The sequence below is a fragment of the Grammomys surdaster genome, unplaced genomic scaffold, assembly GCF_004785775.1.
Source record: "Grammomys surdaster isolate TR1022 unplaced genomic scaffold, NIH_TR_1.0 371, whole genome shotgun sequence".
Classification (NCBI taxonomy): Eukaryota; Metazoa; Chordata; class Mammalia; order Rodentia; family Muridae; genus Grammomys; species Grammomys surdaster.
In genome coordinates, this window is record NW_021604790.1 from 2,296,691 (window position 1) to 2,314,891 (window position 18,201).

The 18,201-nt window shown below is 53.4% G+C and overlaps 1 protein-coding gene across 4 annotated transcripts in view; it reads right to left on the reverse strand.

Annotated features, from left to right (window-relative positions):
• Hdac5 (histone deacetylase 5) overlaps window positions 1-17,968 on the reverse strand; it is a 34,632-nt gene extending 16,664 nt beyond the window's left edge. The window contains exons 1-3 of one of the 4 annotated variants that reach the window (XM_028780713.1): window positions 17,801-17,968; window positions 12,207-12,417; window positions 5,728-5,799 (exon numbers count right to left, since the gene is read on the reverse strand). In XM_028780713.1, coding sequence (XP_028636546.1) covers window positions 5,728-5,799; window positions 12,207-12,228 — 94 coding nt within the window. In that variant the 5' untranslated portion in view covers window positions 12,229-12,417; window positions 17,801-17,968. Of the gene's footprint in view, window positions 1-5,727; window positions 5,894-12,206; window positions 12,418-17,800 lie in introns of those variants that run through there. The other 3 variants (XM_028780712.1, XM_028780714.1, XM_028780711.1) reach the window with 3 other exon arrangements.
• Between the last annotated feature and the right edge of the window lie 233 nt (window positions 17,969-18,201).

Consider the following 18,201-nt stretch of genomic DNA (forward strand, 5'->3'; position numbering starts at 1 on the left):
GTATGATCACCAGCACCAAACTAATAATAATAATAACAATAACAACAACAACAACAGTGACACAGTGACAATAGGAATAAAGTTTCTAAAGTTCACAAAATAGGCAGGTGTGGTGGTATATGCCTATAATCCTAGTACTCAGTGTAGAACTGAAGTCAATCTGAGCTCACTCCCAGACCCTGTCTAAAGATCAAAATCACCTCTGCTGAGTTCAAAGCCAGCTTTGTCTATATAGCAAGTTTCTAGCTAGATAGAACTACATAGTCAGATCCTATCTAAGAAACAAAATGAAAAATGAAACAAAACAAAACATGGGATGACATATACTAACATTAGGAAGGCTGAGGCATGATAACTCCCAAGTTTGAGTTTGGTAAGTTCAAGGTCAGCTTGGACTCACACACACACACACTGAAGAGATTGCTCACTGGTTATGATCACTGTCTACTTTTCTAGAGGACCCAGGTTCACTAGCAGCTCACAACCATCTGTTACTCCAGGCCCGGGAGATCCAATGCTCTCCTCTGGCCTCCTTGGGTACCCAGGCATGCACATGGTCCACAGACATATAAACCAGGCAAACCAATCATAAACATAAATGAGTTAAAATAAATAAATAAAATGTGCTTGTTTGCTTAACCAAAAGTCAAAGCACAAACTCAAACATTTAGAACTATGTAAGGCCACAGATCACTTAATTAAGCTCTGTGGATGCTAGGCTCCAACTCCGGTCACAGTGAGGCCTTAACTGTCATTCATGTTGTCTGAAGGTCACTCTGTGGACCTGTACCATCAGAGCCCTTTCTTCAGACTGTACCCTGACCAGCAGCTAGGTGCCACTGAAAGAGAAAAGGTTCTGGGAGCGGCATCCTCTCAGCTCCAGCGCTCGAAGGCCATCACCCCAGCTGCTTTTTGCAGCTCAAATCTCAGCAGTGGGGTCCCTTCCAAGCCCCCCCCCAATTACCTGAAACAAATAAGCACAAGCTCTGGTCCCTGCTTTCCAGGCCCCATCCCTGACCTCACTGTCCCCCACTCTAAGTGACACCTCTGCCCAAGGCTGTTCTCTATCCTTCTGGGGGGAGGTGCTAGGAGACCCTCAGCCCTTCCTCCAGTGAGACAGAAGCAACGTGAGACTGACCTCAGAGACCCTCAGAATGTCAGTAAGGAAAAGGCCCAGGAGCTCGGCGACTCAACGCCCCCAGCTGCAGGAAGAGAAAGTGAGGCCACAGAGGGAGCAGGCTTGTCCAAGGTCACCTGAAAAGGAGGCAGAGGAGCCAGTGCTTAATCTAGACTCTCCTGGCTCTCTCTGCCCCGCTCCCTACAAAACAGAAGGGGAAAGACTAGAGGCTGGCACCAAATATAGCAAGAGATGCAACAAGGAGCCCTGAGGGTCCAGCAACCTAAATGAAGGCATCTGAGTGATACCAGCATACCAGAGCCCAAAAGGAGAAGGGAGAGGGGGACAAGTGGCAGGGGGATCTTGGAAAGCTGGAGGCAGGCTGAGACTTGGAAAGACCTTATAGGGATGCAGAATCCAGGTAGGGGCCACAGGGTGTCCCTGGAATCAGCGCTGATCCTAGGTTGCTATCTAGAAGAGAAGATTCCCACCTCCCCACCATCCCAAGAATATCTGGGCACAAAAGCTGCAGGCAATTTTTAAAAAGGCACAGTAACCATGCAAAACCTGCAGTTATTGCTCCTACCTGGAGGTGGGAGTGGAGGTGGCGTATTGCATTCTCCCTGCATAGCCCAAGCTTCAGTGTCCAGCAAGGCACCCTGTCTGCCTGGCTGCTTGCCATTATCCCCCAACAAGTTTAGACACCTGCTCCTGGCATCTCAAAACATTCTCTCTCCAGACTGCCAGGCTGCTGGGAATTGTATTTGCCTGTCTAGGATAACAGCCTGCCCTCCACATAGACCCTTCTCCCACGAAACATGAGCGGCAGCCCAGACTCTTAACATGCTGTACATCAGAACTGCCAAAGGAGGAGTTTAAACCGTGCTTCCCCCCGAGTTCTCCTGCAGACTCAGAACCTGAGTCCAACCACATCTCCTTGGCAATTCTGTTGCAATTTAAAGCCAGAGAACCACTGTCTCACAGTCCCTGGACTGCCTGCACTCATTCCTGTTGACAATCTGACAGCTGTTACAGCTGTGTATGGACACGGTTAATCTGACTTCCTGTCTGGCAGCTGTGCAGAGGGGAAGGGACAGCTGAGGGTCTCAAAAACAAGATGAGGTAGCAGGCCATGGGGACAGGAGAGGCTGTCTGCATGGGAGAGCATTTTACTCTGTTCTTGGGTCCACATCTTTTGAGCCAAAGTGCCTGCAGGGAGAGAGATAATCGGCCAAGTGGTTCCAAGTATTTGTGTGTGTGTTGTGGTGGGGAGACTATTCCTAGACACCCCAGGAGTGGGGCCAGAATGAGCCCTATTCTCTAGGAGCACAGACTTTGGAGGTACTGACAGGTCTCCTGCATAAGGCTGTACGGGTTGGATACTACAGATGGGTACCCAACTGAAGGGACAAACTGGAGTGAAAATCCAACCCATCCTCTGGTTGCTAAGCCGTATACACTAGGTCTGAGGACACACCCACCCAGACAAAGGACTATTTTTAAAGAAATGTGAGAGAAAGCTTTTGTGTGGGTTAACGATGGCCCCAACACAGACAGACCTGAGTTCAAACCTTAGCTCCTACTTATTCTGTGCTCTGGGTGAGTTCTTTCACATGTCTAACCCTTTTCCACTATGGGATGTGGGTAACTAACATCCTTCCTAAAAGAGACCAGTAAGGAAAGTCCCGAGTATCCTTGTCGCCTCGTGGATTACAATATTAGTTCCACTCAAATCCTGCCCTTCCTACCTTCCTGGCATCCCCACACCTACAAATTCCTGACACACAGCCATGCTCGGAATGGCCTCAGGAGCCCAAATAGGAACAGCCAGGGAAAGCCCCAGTTGCAAACATGAACCCCATGGGACTTCCCAACATCCAGAGCATTCCTTCCTGGCACAAACCAGATTCGTACCTCCCTCAGCCGGTAGAGAAGCCTCCACTGCCATTCCTTCTCCCAGGATCCAAGGTCTCACCTCAACCACAAATGGACAAGAAAACTCAGCTCTGGATCACTGGGAATCCTACAGAGGAACTAAAGATCCCAGGATCCTTACGCTAGGGCTGAGCCTGGTATATGGAGGTGCCCACTGCACACCAGGCAGGGACAGGGTAGTTAGAGACACCACCAGTCACCCACAATGGAAGGGAAATTGGTCCCTTTCCCCTTCCTTAAGCAAGAAGAGCCGAGTGAGAGTTTCTGTCCCTCTTGAGTTCACTTACCCTTAGCTGCCCACTGTAGCTGTCTATCCAGCCACCAGGTCAAGCCCCAGAATAGCACCCAGGCATCCTGCCAGAAGGCGGGACCTCCACCTCCTCACCCAACACTCTTCATCTAAATACCACCCACTGTGCTAGGTGTGTGTGTTGGGGGGGGGTATTAGCAGCCAACAAGACAGACAGCAGAGGAAGCAAAAGCTGCCCCCAAATGAGAGTTCCCAGGACTTGCTGCTACAAAGGGCAGAGAGGCAGCATTTTGCAAGGCCCATTCTCCAATCCTCTGGGTAGGAGACACCAGCAATACCATCCGAGAAAGCACCCCTGGAAACCAGCTTTGTCAGCTGTAGGCTTCCGTGTCTTGTCTGAAGACTGCTCAAGAAATTGGAAGGAGAGGGTTCGTGAAGGGAAAAGAGACTGAAGGGAAACACCAGGCTTCTGAGCCCTCATGGCCATGTTTATCTAGGGAGGATTTTTTTTTTAACCCAAAGGTTAAAGTGTTTCTATTTGAAACAACTATTTACATTCCAGAGTCCAAAAAAAAAAAAAAAAAAAAAAAAAGCAGCCAAGCTCCAGGCCTATATCTGTCCCCAGCCGCGTCACAGACACAGCATCATAACTGCTCAGGGGAACATTCTTAGCCCTCTCCCTGAGCTGCTGGGGTGACTCACACCTCCCGCCAGCAGGGACTGCGCCACACATGCAGAAGGCCAGGTTGGAAAGGGGAGGGGGTGGAGATCTAGACAGAGGCATTGGTTGGGGTACATCCAGGATAAAGAACAGGGTCCCAAACTCTCAGAGTATCTGGTGTCTAAACCAAAGAAGAGCAAACGAGGGAACTCAGGGCCAACTGGTTGCTCAGTGCAGAATGGGTGACCAGCTACAAGCCACCCTAGGTGATGCTCTGCAGACACTCCTTAACCTCCCTGGAATCCACGTGAACATGCAGAGGCCAAGGTCTGGGGGTTGAGGACAGAGACTGTAGCAGCTCCATTAGTCCTCAGCAAGCATGAGCCTTTTGGGCTCCATCCCAGGGACTCGGTAGGCACACTGCAGAGCTGGGCTCCATGCTATATACCATTGAATGGGCATCCCTATCCATGCTCACGCTGACAGCAAACCACATTCCAAGGATTTTCCAAACCTTCCCAAAACATTCTTCCGACACAGCCCAATCCTACTGAAGTCTTAGCCCTGGACAGCTGAGAGCCAAATCACAGGTACCCACCAGAGCCAAATCACAGGTACCCACAGAGCCAAATCACAGGTACCCACAGAGCCAAATCACAGGTACCCACCAGAGCCAAATCACAGGTACCCACAGAGCCAAATCACAGGTACCCACCAGAGAGAAATACAGTTCCCACTTTCTAATTGAAACCTTTAGATCCACACCACGTATTCAGAGTCAAGAACTCTAGCACACAGACACACATATATATTCTCATTCTCTCTCTCTCTCTCTCTCTCTCTCTCTCTCTCTCTCTCTCTCTCTCTCTCTCTCTCTCTCTCACCAAGCCAGCCACTGCCAGGAGGGGCCAGTAGGGAATGAGTCCAGCAGGCCCCTCCCTGGAGGAAGCATCTTGTGGTGCCCGCCTGGTGGCAACAGGTTCCTAGGTTCCTAGGAGTGAGAGAAGGAGTGGCCAGCTCTGGGGGAACCCCACCCCCTACCAAGGATCAAAAAAAGTTCCCCCCAGAGAAGGTGGCAGGGCTAGGAATCCTCAAGCTTGGGGGGAGGCGGTTTTCAAGCCCACCTGTGGTCAAAGTAACACTTCCTTATCCTCAGAAAGTGGGAAGAAACCACAGCCTGGGGAAGGAAGAGATAGGGGCGAACTAGGAACTAAGCCAAAATCCTTAAACACCCCAGCTGCTAGTCTCTGCTCAACCCTATCCCAATAAGCCTCTTCCTAAGTGTCCAGTCTCAGAAGCCTCCTGACCAAAAACTTGCCAAAGTCACTACACCCTGACCAGGTCAAACCAAGCCACAGAAGCTTGGTTTCTGATTCCTGTAGGTACTCCAGGTATAACTTCTTCCTCTGCTCAATTGTGGGGAGAGCAGGCAGCCTGGAGACAGGTCACTGACCCACTTCCTCCCCTCTGACCATGGTCCAACTAGGCCAGAATCCTCTAGGAAGCCCTAGCCCCTAGCAGCTGAAGCTGACCCTGCTGAAGGCACAGGCACTGGAGGGATGAACGGAGGGTGGCTAGGAGGCACTGTGATAGGACAGCCCTGGGCATGGAGGGAAGGGAAGCTGCCCTAGAAGCTCAGCTCTTCCAACCTATGGATGGTCAACAAAACCCTCAAAGGCTGAGGCAAGACTCACAGTGAGGTGCTCAAACCAGATGCAAGGATGCCCAAGAGCTGAGGGCAGGTGGGGACACAGAGCCACTTACCTGCCACAGGGATGCTGTGCAGAGGAGTCCGTGGCAGGATTTCCAAGGATGGTTCCCGGCCTGACATGCCATCTGCTGAGAAACAGGACTCGGTCTCATAGATGGTCTGCAGCATCTCCACAAGCCCCTGTGCCTTGGGCACCAGCAGCATGCCAGGGAGGGGCCGCCCGAGGCGGAAGCCGGGGAGGGAAGGGTGGTCAGCAGGGCCAGCCGGCTGCTCAAGGACTCCCTCAGGCCACTGCCGCTGGGACCCACAAGGCAAGGAGGCACCTCATCCGGCCTGGGCGCTCCGGAGGCAGCAGACGCAGGGAGGCTAATGAAGCTTGCAGGCCTGCTCTCCACTACAGGAGCATGGACCAAGGTCTGTCCAAAGGTTCCAGGAGTTGGGCTACGGCTGGGTGCTCAAGGGACAGGAAGGGGAGCTCAGTGGGCAGGCAGGCTCTCTGTGTTCCCTCCCAGAGCCACCGGTGACAGCTCTGGGCTTGGCTCCCTGCTCCTCCTCCCCGAATGAGCCGCCGGCAGCTGGCAGGAGACTGAAATAGCAGTTGGGGGAGGGCCCTGTCTATAAATAGGTGGAGCATGCTCAGGGAGCCGCCGGCTGGCTGCCAGGAGCCCAGGCCTGGCGGAGGCCCCATGGGGGGAGGCGCGTTCCACCCCAGGAGGAAGCGCCAGTCAAGGGGGAGGGGGGCAAGGGAGGCCTGCACTCAGGGCCAAGGCCACAGACCTGGGTGGCCAGTGGCTGGACTAGAGAAGGGTGCAGGCAGAGGACCCATGCATCTGGGATCAGCTTTGGCCACGGCTGGGGGCAAACAATGGACTGGACACCAAGCAGCCAGCCTGCATCTTCTATCTTCCCCTTTTCTGTGCAGAGCGAGCAAAGGAATCAGAAAGACTAGGGAGAGGTGACAGACACCCAACCACCTGGTCTAACCTCACACCTCCTCCTTACAGCCTGTGGAGTTTGTATAACTTCTGCCTTCCCACAGAGTTGGGAGATGCCTCTCTACACTCTTACTATCAAAGGAGACCCTAAATAGCAGCAGGGTGGCAGCTCTCCCACCCATTCTAGAGTACCACCTCTGGCCTCTCTCCAGGGACCAGAGAGATTTTCTGGGTAGGCTTTGCCCAGCCCAAGCAGGGGACTGGACAGCACCTGCCCATTCTCAGCTCAATCAATGCTTTCCTGGCAATGCACCCAGCTGAGAGCACCACAAACCGCAAACATCACTGCCTTTAATGCTAACAACTACCACCAGCAAGAGGCCAAGCTGGGGAAACTGAGGTACTGGAAGATGAAAGTCACTCTCGCCATACAGAGGCTCATGTGATAGGAACCAGAGGTCTGAAGTACTGATCTCTACAATCCATGGGAGAAATACACAAGTCTGCCCCAGGTACAGGACCTCCAGCGCCCAAACAGGAAGACTTGGGGTTGGAGACCCTCCAGCTAGTCTTAAAGCTGTTAGCAACCTGGTCTGGTGGAGTAGCCCCAGCTCTCCACCTCCCTGGGCCACTGGGCCACCGTACCATCAAAACTGGTACCACTGCCAGCATCACCTACTGTTGGCCTCCCCCTTCTTCCTGGATTGTGCCTCCCTCCCACTGATAAAGAGATCCCACTTGGCCCCCTGACCTCACTGGAGCCTTTTAATAGACTGGTTATTCCTGGGTCTGTAGCCTCCTCCCCTTTCCTGACGTCACAGTTACTATTTTGGACCCCTCCTAGCCCCTCCTTGCCCCCCACTCCAGGCACAGAGCCAGGGACACCTGTCCTCTCTCTGGACTGGATGACCTCACTCTCCTGTCAGGAGCCTGGGAGAAGCAGTCCAACCAAGGACATGGTGGCTGTGATTCTTGAAACCCATCTTCCGAGCTTCTGCCAAGGTACCATGGGGGCCTCCTCCCTCAGGTAGGAAAACACACAAGGGTGGTAGTAGAGGCAAGCTTTTCCAAGCATGGTGAGATGCAGACTGGGGATTTGGGGTTTGTTCCCCAGTGGCAGACCAGGAACTAAAGTGGGAGGAGTCTGAAGCTACAGTCAAGACAGATTCTAGAAGGAAAGGTAGAAGACCGGTGCAATCCAGGCGCTTGGTGCTGGAAAACATCACCTGTCTACAGCCCCTCCCCCAGCTGCATCCAGATTAACTTGGTCTCTCAAGAGAGGGGAAGACCAGAGGCTCTACCAGTGACAGTCACAGGCAGACACAAGGGAGCCCAAAAAGCCGTGGGCAGCAGCCCCTCCCAGAAGGGGCTCCACCCACCCACGCTGGGAACAACCAGAAGGGCTGGCTAGCCCTGTCCTGGCACACTCTTACCTGCCCCAGGCACAGGAGAGAGACAAGGGAGTCCTGCTCAGGAAGGAGAGCAGCTACGGCAAATGGAAAGCAAAGTCCCTGAGACCCTAGACTAGCCTGATGTCAAAAGAAGTCTCCCTGTTTTTGTTTGAGACAGGTTCCCACTCTGTAGCCAAGGCTAGCCTTGAACTCACAATGATCCTCCTGATTCAGCCTTTCCACTGCTGGGTCTACTGGTTTACGCTATTAAACTTGGTAAAGAGAATTCTTCACAACTCTCTGAGGACACGGGCACTCAAAGGCCAGGGCTCAGTGAGAACAGCCGGCGCTAGCATGACTTCTACGCCTTAGCGAGAGAAGTCTCCATCTTCAATGCAATTCCCAAAAGCCTCTGAGGAAATGTGCCAGGATAGGTCTAGGTTGGGACAGCAAGCATCCCTCCTCCTCTGAGATGCAGATGAGGTAACAGGTCTTCCTAACATCTAACCTCAAGCTTTCCTGCTATAGCCCCCCCCATCCTGCCCACTTTTCCATCCCTACCCATCCACAGCTCCCAAGTCCCACCCCACAAATCCCCCACAGTGCTCCTCAAGGGCGTAGTCCACAAGACACATCCAGAGCCAGCACCAGGAAGCTCAAACTCAGCCTGGGCTACAGAACAATCTCTGCTCTCCCAGTAGTACCTCTCCTCCCCACCTCCAAGGCTACACTCTGGCCTCCAAATCATCTGAAGCTGGGGCAGAAGGAAGAGCCCAACGCTGCCTCCTTCAGCTCTGCTTCATCTCATTTCCTGGGCCCAAAGGCTGGCTTGGGGCCCTGACCAAAAGGGAGGAGAAGACGTCTTCTGCCCAAGGCTGGTCCAGAGACCCTGGACTGGGAGATGCCCAGGAAACATCAGCCCTGCTACCCTGTAGCTCCTCTGGTTGAGCCCAGTCATGCTGGGACCCGTCAGTGGCCCAGAAACCACCATGAGCCAGGTGCATCGTTAGGAACTGGCTAAATCTCCTCATTTAAAACCAACTGTAGGAAGACTATGGATGCACACTTTGTCATCTTCTACTTTCCCTCTGGGTTGATACTGCCTCTTCTCATCAGCCAGTCCTAAGCCTTCAATCCCTCTGGAAGCTGAGCAGAGGAAGGGAAAGCAGACTCCAATCTGCCGAGGCACCTATAGACAAAGGAGGCCAAGGGTCTTCTCCCCAGACCCCTGCCCATGCCAGCACTGACCCACTTTCCCCTCCTCTGGCTGGCTGCCCGCCCTCCCTGGGGCTCGGTAGCAGAGCCTGAGGCAGGGAGACAGGACGCCAAGGTTCCTGGCTCCACCCCACACTCATGCCCCAGTTTCTCTGGTCACCCCAAAGGGAGGGGGCAGTCGCCCTCCCTCCTGGGAAAGGGAAGGAGAGAAAGTATAGAGGGCGCTAGGAGGTGCTGGGCAGACAGGTGTTATCATACGACTCATCTTCCTCCCACGCAGGGCATAAGGAACCTAGATGCCTCCTCCAGGGCCCCACCAACAAACATCTTGACAGGATCACGTGGCAGGCCACATACTTGTCCCCTCTCTAAGCAATGGCCCTGAGAACAGGGTACAACAAGGGCACTTAAGGTCTGGTCTCAGGGAGGCTCTTCCAAGCCAGAGCTGCTACAAATTCTATCAGTCTTTAACCCCACAGAGGGGAATGTAGAGACAGGACTGGCTCCAGAAAAATAAAGAACACCTCACCCTTTGCACCCTCCTTTGCCCAAAGAAAAAGGGAGAGGGAGATAGACTGCCCTCTTTGGGGAAGCAGGGTTCCTCAGATGGTCAGAGAGGTAGATAGGGTCAAGTACTGGCATGCAGCCCAGAGTTATAGAAAGTGAGTGCCCACTGGCCAAAGTGGTGGGCCCAGAAGCAAATCGCTCAATCTCTACCAGCCACCCCTCAGCAGGAACTTGCATGCTGACTTTCTGGGATGGTAGGGATGGACCATTTCCTGTCTTGCTCCACCACAAGCCAGCCCACTGGTGAAGCCAGACAAGGACTTGTCAAACCAAAAAGTTCTTATGTTGAGAGGAACCAGGGGACAGAGAGAAAGTGTCCTGCTGTACCTGCCCTGCGGCTGTCTGCCCTAGGGAGAGAGGAATGAGTAGGATGTGGGGAGAGATTGGTCCTGCACATCACCCTCTCCTGTCTGTTGCCTGTCCGGGGGCTCCCAATCTTTCTTTCTTGGGGCCTTCCGCAAGGTGTCCACTTCACTGTGGATACCTATGAGCTCTGAAAACAAAGTCACTTTATTTTTGTGGAATTCCAAGACATGTAGTTCCCAGCTTCTTCTGGGCTCTGGGCATGGGAAGCCCCAACCCAGATGTCAGCTGAACTTGTGAACAGATGCTGAGCCCCCTCAAAGAGGAAAAGCTGTGTGCAGAGTGGTTGTCTCTGAGCCACAGGGCAGCTGGACCCCACTAGAATAGCCAGCCCCCTGGAGTTGTAGGAAAAACTAAGGGTAAGAGCCGTAGCAGGTTACCTCTTGGCACAGGCAAAGAGCCCTGTTTTTAAGCTTCTCAACAGTCTTAAAATATAGTTCTATATCCTGTGCCCCTCTCTCTTGCTCCCTCCCATACAGCAAAAGACAGCATCTCCCCCTGCTGGGGGCAGCTGGAAAGCCAGCCAGGAGACAGGTCACCAAGAATACCTATCCTACCAGAGCTCAGAAGCTGCCTAACTAGTGGAGATCTCCAGCTAAAGCACACTCCCGCCTGCTCTAGCAGGACCGCTGTGAGGAGAACCTGGACGATCAGTGACTAGAACACAGCCTTAGTAACTCACCTCTCACTGCAAGAGAACGAACCCCTGCAGCTGGGAACTGTTCTCCCCGAGCCACCAACAGATGTTCCTGGGCAACCTCTGTGCCCCTGATCAAGGGTCAACTCCCAACCCCCATGTGAAGCAGGGAATAAAGATGGCTCAGAGAGGGCAAGCAAGCACCACTGTGTGCCCATCTGAGCAAAGGGCAGAACTGAGGGACTGATGGGTACTCATCAGGCCTCTTCCTGTCCCTTTTATGACCAGAGGATGAGACAGGAAGCCAGAGCTCTAGAGCCCACCTGGTGCAACCCTTAGGGGTTTGAATAAATGTAAGAGCAGGAAGACCCCAGAGGGAAGTACAAACCCAGTAAGAAGGTAGCTGGGGAATGGGATTTCCCAGTGAGGGGCTAAATTCATACCTGCTTCTTGCAGCTCAGTTTTTATCCAATGCCCTCATCCTCCCTTTCTCTAAAAGGGAAAATATCCATCTATCTACGCTTGCAGAAAAAGATACAGGGACAGGCTGTGCTGGGAAGGGTTAGAGTTGGGCATACAGTAGGATAGGCACCGACCATCTCAGATTATTTAAAAGGAGACAGCTGGGGACAAGAGGCAGTTATTATTCTGACCATGCTGACCTATAACCTTCTGGGGAACTCCTGAGTGTCCAGCACTCAGGAGTCATTTGGACACATCCTCATAGGCCTGTGTCAGGACACACGCAAACACAGCTACATTGAGTCCCACCCACAGACTATTCCTGGCAGCACCCAGCAGGGTCCTAGCAGAGACCAATGGGAACTGAGAAGCAAAGACCCCAACACAGGAATCCACCAAGAGGAAGAGGGTAATCTGCTTACACCCAGGAAGGGTCAAGGTTCTTCTACAAACACATAACCCCACTCCTATCCCCACACTATAGAGCTTAAGGCAAGGGGCCCTTTAAACCTCCACCAGGAAAAAGGTACAGCACAGGAAACACAATACTCCAGCAAGGAAAAAAGCCACCACCACAAGAAGTAGCATGAACATTCAGCTGTATCCAGGAAAACACTTCCATCACTGGCCCAGGCTACCCAGGGAGATTCACACCACCATCTCAGGCATCGGGGCAGAGGGAGACCTAGGCCCTCCCACAGCCAGGGAGTCCCAGGTCTGTCTCACAGTTGGCCTCTGTTTTTGAATTTTTTTTTTGTTTTTCAGGTTTGTTTTTGTTTTTGGGTTTTTTTTTGGTTTTTTGGTTTTTTGGGGTTTTTTTGATGTGACATTCTCTAGTCCTGAACCCTTCAATCCCTGACATCTCAGACACTGGCAGTCAGCTGGCCTGGGCAGGAAACCCACACAGCCCACTGCATTCAAAACTGCCCCAGGAGGCTCCTCTCCAACCTCCCAGCTCTTACCCGACTCGTTGGGAGAGTTCATGCCGGCTCTGGGCCTGCGGGAAGCTGATGCTGGGGGCTGGGACGGGAGGGGGCGGAGCTGCGGTGATGTCAAGAGAGACAGACGATAACAGACAGACGGACGGGACAGGAGCCCGGGGCCGCAGTGCCTCTAATGCCCATCCAAGGCCATCCTTCGGGGCGAGGCAGTCAGGCACTCAGAACGGCATCCCTAGGGAGAGATGGAGCAGGGTTAGCGGTCCCTAACTCGGGACTCTGAGAGCCAAGGGAGACCTTGGAGTGATCATCTTGTACCAGGGAAGAGAAGGAGGGCCATCTGCCCAGGGGAACATAGGAAACAGCATTGGACCAGACTCTTACTTCTTCTCTTCCTAATTGGTGCCCAACGGACAGGAAATGACCATAGTGATCTCTGCAGACATCAGTGCCCAGTGCCAGGTGCACCTACAGACTGGTCACATTTGGGGCAATGGGAAAAGGCTGAGCTGACATGGGGTCCCTGGTAGAAGTTCAGGGAAAGCTACTGAGTACCCTGCTGGCACATGCTTTTAACCCCATAACTTGGGAAGATCAGAAGTTCAAGGCTAACCGTGACTATATAAGTGTAATTTTAGGGTTACACAAAATCCTGCCTCCAAAAACTCACTAGGGCCAGTGAGAGGCCTCCAAGCCTGATGACCAGAGTTCAACCTGACTCACGTCGTAGAGGGAAAGAAACAACTCACGAAAGCAGTCCTTTGACTTCCATGTATTCATTGTGCCTTATACACACTCATATACATACAGGTACACACACATACAAATAAATGTAATAAAAAAAAATAATAAAATTGCTAAAGTTCAGGGAGGAACTGATTCCCAGCCCAGCACCCCTGGGACTCACAGGCCCAGCCGGCATCTTCTCCCTATGTGTTGAGGCTCTGACACCCATGTCTGGAAACACGCTTTCTTGTTTTCCCAACACCACCTTGAGTGAGGGCATAGGAGTGTGTTTCATGAAGTCAAACAGATCCAGCACTCTCTATAAGTGCACTGGAGTTTCTGGGCCCTGACCCAAGGCTTTGCTGTTCAGGTTGTGCTCTGTGGAAGGAACCATGAAATCCAGCCTGTGTGCTGCCTGTCAAGCAATGGTCTGACACTTACAAAGTCTACCAAAATAAGGGACATCTTTTCCCTGTTCATACAAAGACACCAAAAGGCCCAATACTAACCAAAGTCAATGGAGTAACCGGAGGCTGGAGTAAAGGGCCGGGAGTTTACCAGAGTCCCCCACCCTAGCCCTTCAGTCTGTCTTCAAGCCTTAGACACTAGACAGCACCCACCTGGACCCTAAGGAGCCCTTGATCCACCCAGACATGATCTCATTCATTTGCTTCCAAAAGAACCCAGGCTCTCCAGAGCCCTATGAGAGCAAGATTCAGGAAGTGACCAAGATCTGCCAGCATTAAAGCCCTAAGTCTGCTCCCGCTCCCTGGCCTCAAGCAGTCAATCATGTATCTGCTCCCCGCTCCCTGGCCTCAAGCAGCCAATCACGTATCATCTACCATCTATCTCTCTTTACTTTAATACCAAACTTTCTCCCAGAGAGCCCTACCTCCTGGCAGTATTAAATCTGAAAACTCTCCATTCTTATCAAAGATTCCCAGGGGTGAGGTCCAGTTGGAGCCTAGAAGCCTCCCAAGTCTTCCTTGGCAGGACCACAGGAATACACACAAAGACCCAGGAGTCCCAAGCCTGCTGCTTTGAACTCTGGGGCTACAGAAAGATATATTCAGATCAGGGTTCAGGACTGAAAGACAGAGACTAAAGACAAAAGAACCTGTACAGGTCTGGGACCAAGTTCAGGAATGCAGCAGGTGGGGCTGTTAGTGTCCTGGCAGGGCCCGCGTGGGCAGGCCAGCTCAGCCCATGCCCACACCAGAGCTGGCGCCCAGTCCCGCTCACACCCTTTCCCGTGGGTTGAGGAACACAGGTTCAGAAATTCCCACGACTGCCAGCAAGTCTAAGTAGCCCAGCCCATCTGCTTAATGAGAAAAGCCTCCAATGCAGGCCACTCATGAGGACTAGATGCCAAGGGGCCAAAGCTGACGAAGCTCATCCCTTAACCCCCCTTACCCTCATCTAGTATCTCTTCGGCTCTTCTCCACTGGGGAGAAGAAGAAACAGCTCCTCAAACTCACAAAGTTGGCTCAGGATGTAGTTATATGCTATTGCTCCCCACAGAGTAGGACCCAGCGGCCCCATCCACCTGCAAAAGACATCTGCTAAGCCCCGAGGCCCAGCTCATAGGTCTTCCAAGTGAATAAGACCCACCAGCAGGGCTTCCTAGGAAACAAAAAAGCCTTCATAGGCCGATCAGAACAGGCTTAACTTCTTGCCTAGGGCAGGGCAAGGAACGAACAGGCAGTCTGAGGTGTCTGCACCCTCTTCAACAGAGAAGTGGCCTGCTACCGTTCATGGGTGGGTAGCTGGGGACCAGGAGCTGTATGGCTGCCATACTAGCCACTACTTGGATGAAACTCAGGGTGCAACATCAGCACCCCCAGAGTCCTGTTCCCCTCACCCTGATAGTCAACTCTATCCTTCTTCCAGACTACTCCAGGGTCTGAACCTACCTTCTACCTCCATCCAAGGCATCCTAGCAAGGAAGAGTGGAGGGAAGGGCAGAACCTCCACCTACAAGCTCTGCTAAGGTAAAAAGGCAGGGTAGAAATCCTAGGACAGCAGCCCTATGCCACTCACCAGCAATAAAAACTCCAGCAGAGGGTGGGAGGAAAAGGAGACAGGAAAAGGTGACCGGAGCCATACCAGGGCCCGAGGGCCACATCACTAAGCCTTCCTACAGAGATCTTGTTCCTCCAACAGCTCCCTCCAAATTCCCTTCCAGAACCACCACGCCTCCCACTCCCAACATACCAAAAGAGCTTGAGAGAGGCAGGCCCAAGTCTTGAGCTTCCAGCCCAGGATCACTGTCAGATCAGGGGCTACTCCCCAAATCATAGAGAACAAGGCCTAGCAGTTTGTACCAAATCCTATGCATCCAAGATGGGCTCGCTTGTCTGAAACACTCACTGCCTGGCAAAGCTCAAAGCCCAGACATCCCATCCCAGGCACCAGCAGTTTCTCATCTCGATCCCTCCCAGCTTCAGCCATAGCCGACAACTGTTCCCAGCCTCCTCCCGGAGCCTCCACTGCCTAGTGCCTCCCCCCAAGCTGAGCCAACAGAAGTCCAGGAGGATGGAAGCCATGCAGGCCCCAAACTAGGGAAAGGAGGAAGACAACAGGGGAGGGAAAAAAAGGCACCAGGCTGACAAATTCATTTTTGCAACCGGCCCATTTCTGTTTGTCTGCTCAGACGCAGCTCCAGGCATCTGCACAAGCCAGATGGAGGAGGCTGCTATTTCTAGAGAAAAAAAAAAAAAAAGAGGGGGAAGGGAGGAGGTGGAGACAGAGGGCATTAGACAGGGTCTGTTTGCCCTAAAACTTCAGACAGAGTGATGATATCCCTTCGCCAGCACTACCAGACAGGGCTCTCATTCAAGAAAGGGCTGAAGTTGGGGCTGGGGTGAGGTGGGTAGGGGAAAAGGAAGGGAGAGAAAGTTTAATTAGCCAAAGTCAGCTACAATAGGCACCCTCACTGGCTGCATCGGGTTTTCATTCATGAGCAAGCGACAATGCTCCAAAGTGCCAAGAATTGCCGCCCCCCCTCACTGTCTCCTCACCCCCCCCCAACAGGAGTGAGTCCTCTAGCAGGCTGGCTGAGCCTGACGCCGTGTTCCAGACACCCCTCCTCAGAGGGACGTGAGTAGGAAGAATTCATTATTGAAGAGCAGCTGGTACTTCAGCACCGACTGCATTACCCCCAGCTCCTAACGCTGCTCCCCCCCTCCTCTGCCATACAAAAACAACAATGACCCCCATTCCCAAGCCCCGTGTCTAAGCACACTGCTAAGATACCAGCCCCCAAGAAACAGGAAAGCAAAGCTCTTATCTCTGCAGCTACTTGGGGGTGGGTGGTGCATGTGACACTGTTACCCCCTCCACTCTAGATTACACGTTCCTTGGAGGAGACACTGAGGAAGAGGGCGAACATTTCCTACACGTGCACCTGGGACTTGTCTCTCCTGCCCCTAGTGTGTCAGGAGGCACTGGGAGCTGCTTCTTTAATGCAGGCTTTCCGTCTTTTAACAAGATCTAGTCCAGATCCAAGTCTAAGGGGAAAGGGAGAAAAGGAAAGACTTAAGGAGGAGGCAAACCAAGTTCTCCTCAAGCTTTGTTGTTTAGGAAGGGAAAGAAAAGAGAAGACTGGAATGAACGGGCAGGAGCCCGCAACACGGCTCAGCCATAGCCCATCTCTATGGCCAGCATGGGCTCCTAGGTCCCAGTGTGGAGGGCTTAAGAGACTGAGGATCCTCTCTGCCTGAAACCTTAGAACCAAAGTGGAGGGCCAACAGGTCCCAATGTCAGGATTAGCCAGAGGTCTTCTGGCCCAGATCAATCTCCCATCCCTGCCTCCTTTTGTTCCTAGTATCTGGCTCTATCTTCCCCTCCCTTTGAACCCTAAACCCCTCTCTCCATTCCCGTCCCCAAGATCCAAAGCTAACTCCAAGACCCAGAAGCATAGTGGTCACTACCAGAGTGATGGGTGTACACACACACCAAAAGCAACTGCAACTGCTACCCTTCCTCTTCAGGGACAAAGCTCATCCCAGAAGGCCAAATGCAGGGACATCAAGTGGTCACCTTCTCCCTGACTCCCCGCCCCCAGCTCTTAGATGAATTACTTATCCAGCCAGTTCTCATCTTCCTGAGGGCCCCAGGGATAGGTGGGGAGGGGGAAGCCGACTACCCCCAAGTTAACAAGGCACTATTAGAACCTCTGCCCCATGAGAAACAAACCCAAGATGAAAACTGGGCGCCGGGGTGGGGTGGGGAGATCTGCCCTAGCCAAGAACGATCACCAATTCATCTCTCAGCTCTTTCCCAAGCTCCAGGGTGTCAGACAGAAAAGGGTGGTAATAAACGCAGTAACGCCTCACAGGCGAGGGGTTGAATAGCACAGACAAGTAAGGTGGGCCCCGCAGTCCTCTTCCACCTGCAGGGACGTCAAGGACATAAAATTAAGGGTATGTTCTTCGCCACTTGGAGAAGCACTGTGGGAGGGCTGCGCCCCTCATCTCAGAGTAACAAGAAAGGGGTGTCTAGTGAAGAGAGGGTCTGCCCAGAATCCAGGTTGCAAAGCTCAAATCGCGGTTGCAACGGATTATGAGCCGCCGGGGAGGAGACAATTCAGACATCCCTGGCTGGTCTGCGGGCCATTTCGGGGCGCGGGGTGCGGAAAGATCGGCCCCTCCCTTACCTGCAGAGAAGGAGCCCTGCAAGGGAGGGATGAGGAGGGGCGCGCGCGGCGAGCCAGAGGCGACAGTCCTCGAGCCCCGCGACGCTCCCTGGGGGTGTGGGCTGGCTCGGCGCGCGCGCCGGGAGGAAGGACAGGGTCGCGGGGAGCCCGCGGGCAGCGACGGCGGGAGGACGGGACGCTGCCCGGCGTCCCGGGGCCGTGGGAGGTGGGGTCCTGGCGGATGCGGCGCGCTCACCCGCTGCGGCTCGAGCTCCGGCTTCGCGGGCGGCGGCGACAGCAGCGGCGGCAACAGCAGCAGCAGCGCCTCCTCGACGGCTCCTCCATCTTTGCGGCGGCTCCTCCGGCTCCGCTCGCCGCCGCCACCAACAACAACATTCGGAGACGTCACTCCCGTCACGTGACCCGACCCCGAGCTAAAAATAGGCTCAGACCCCCCTTTTTCGGGCTTCAGCCGAGAATCCTCCCCTCCCAATCGGTCCTCCCCTCAGATGGGCGGGACCAATAGCGCCACCGTGACAGCTTCTTAAAGGCCCAATACCCAGTCCAAGGTTAGGCTCGGGTGAAGGTGGCAGAGCTCCCGAGCTCTTCGCCAAGTAATGAAATGAGTAGAACCCGGATCCCAGCTGCTTCAAGGGC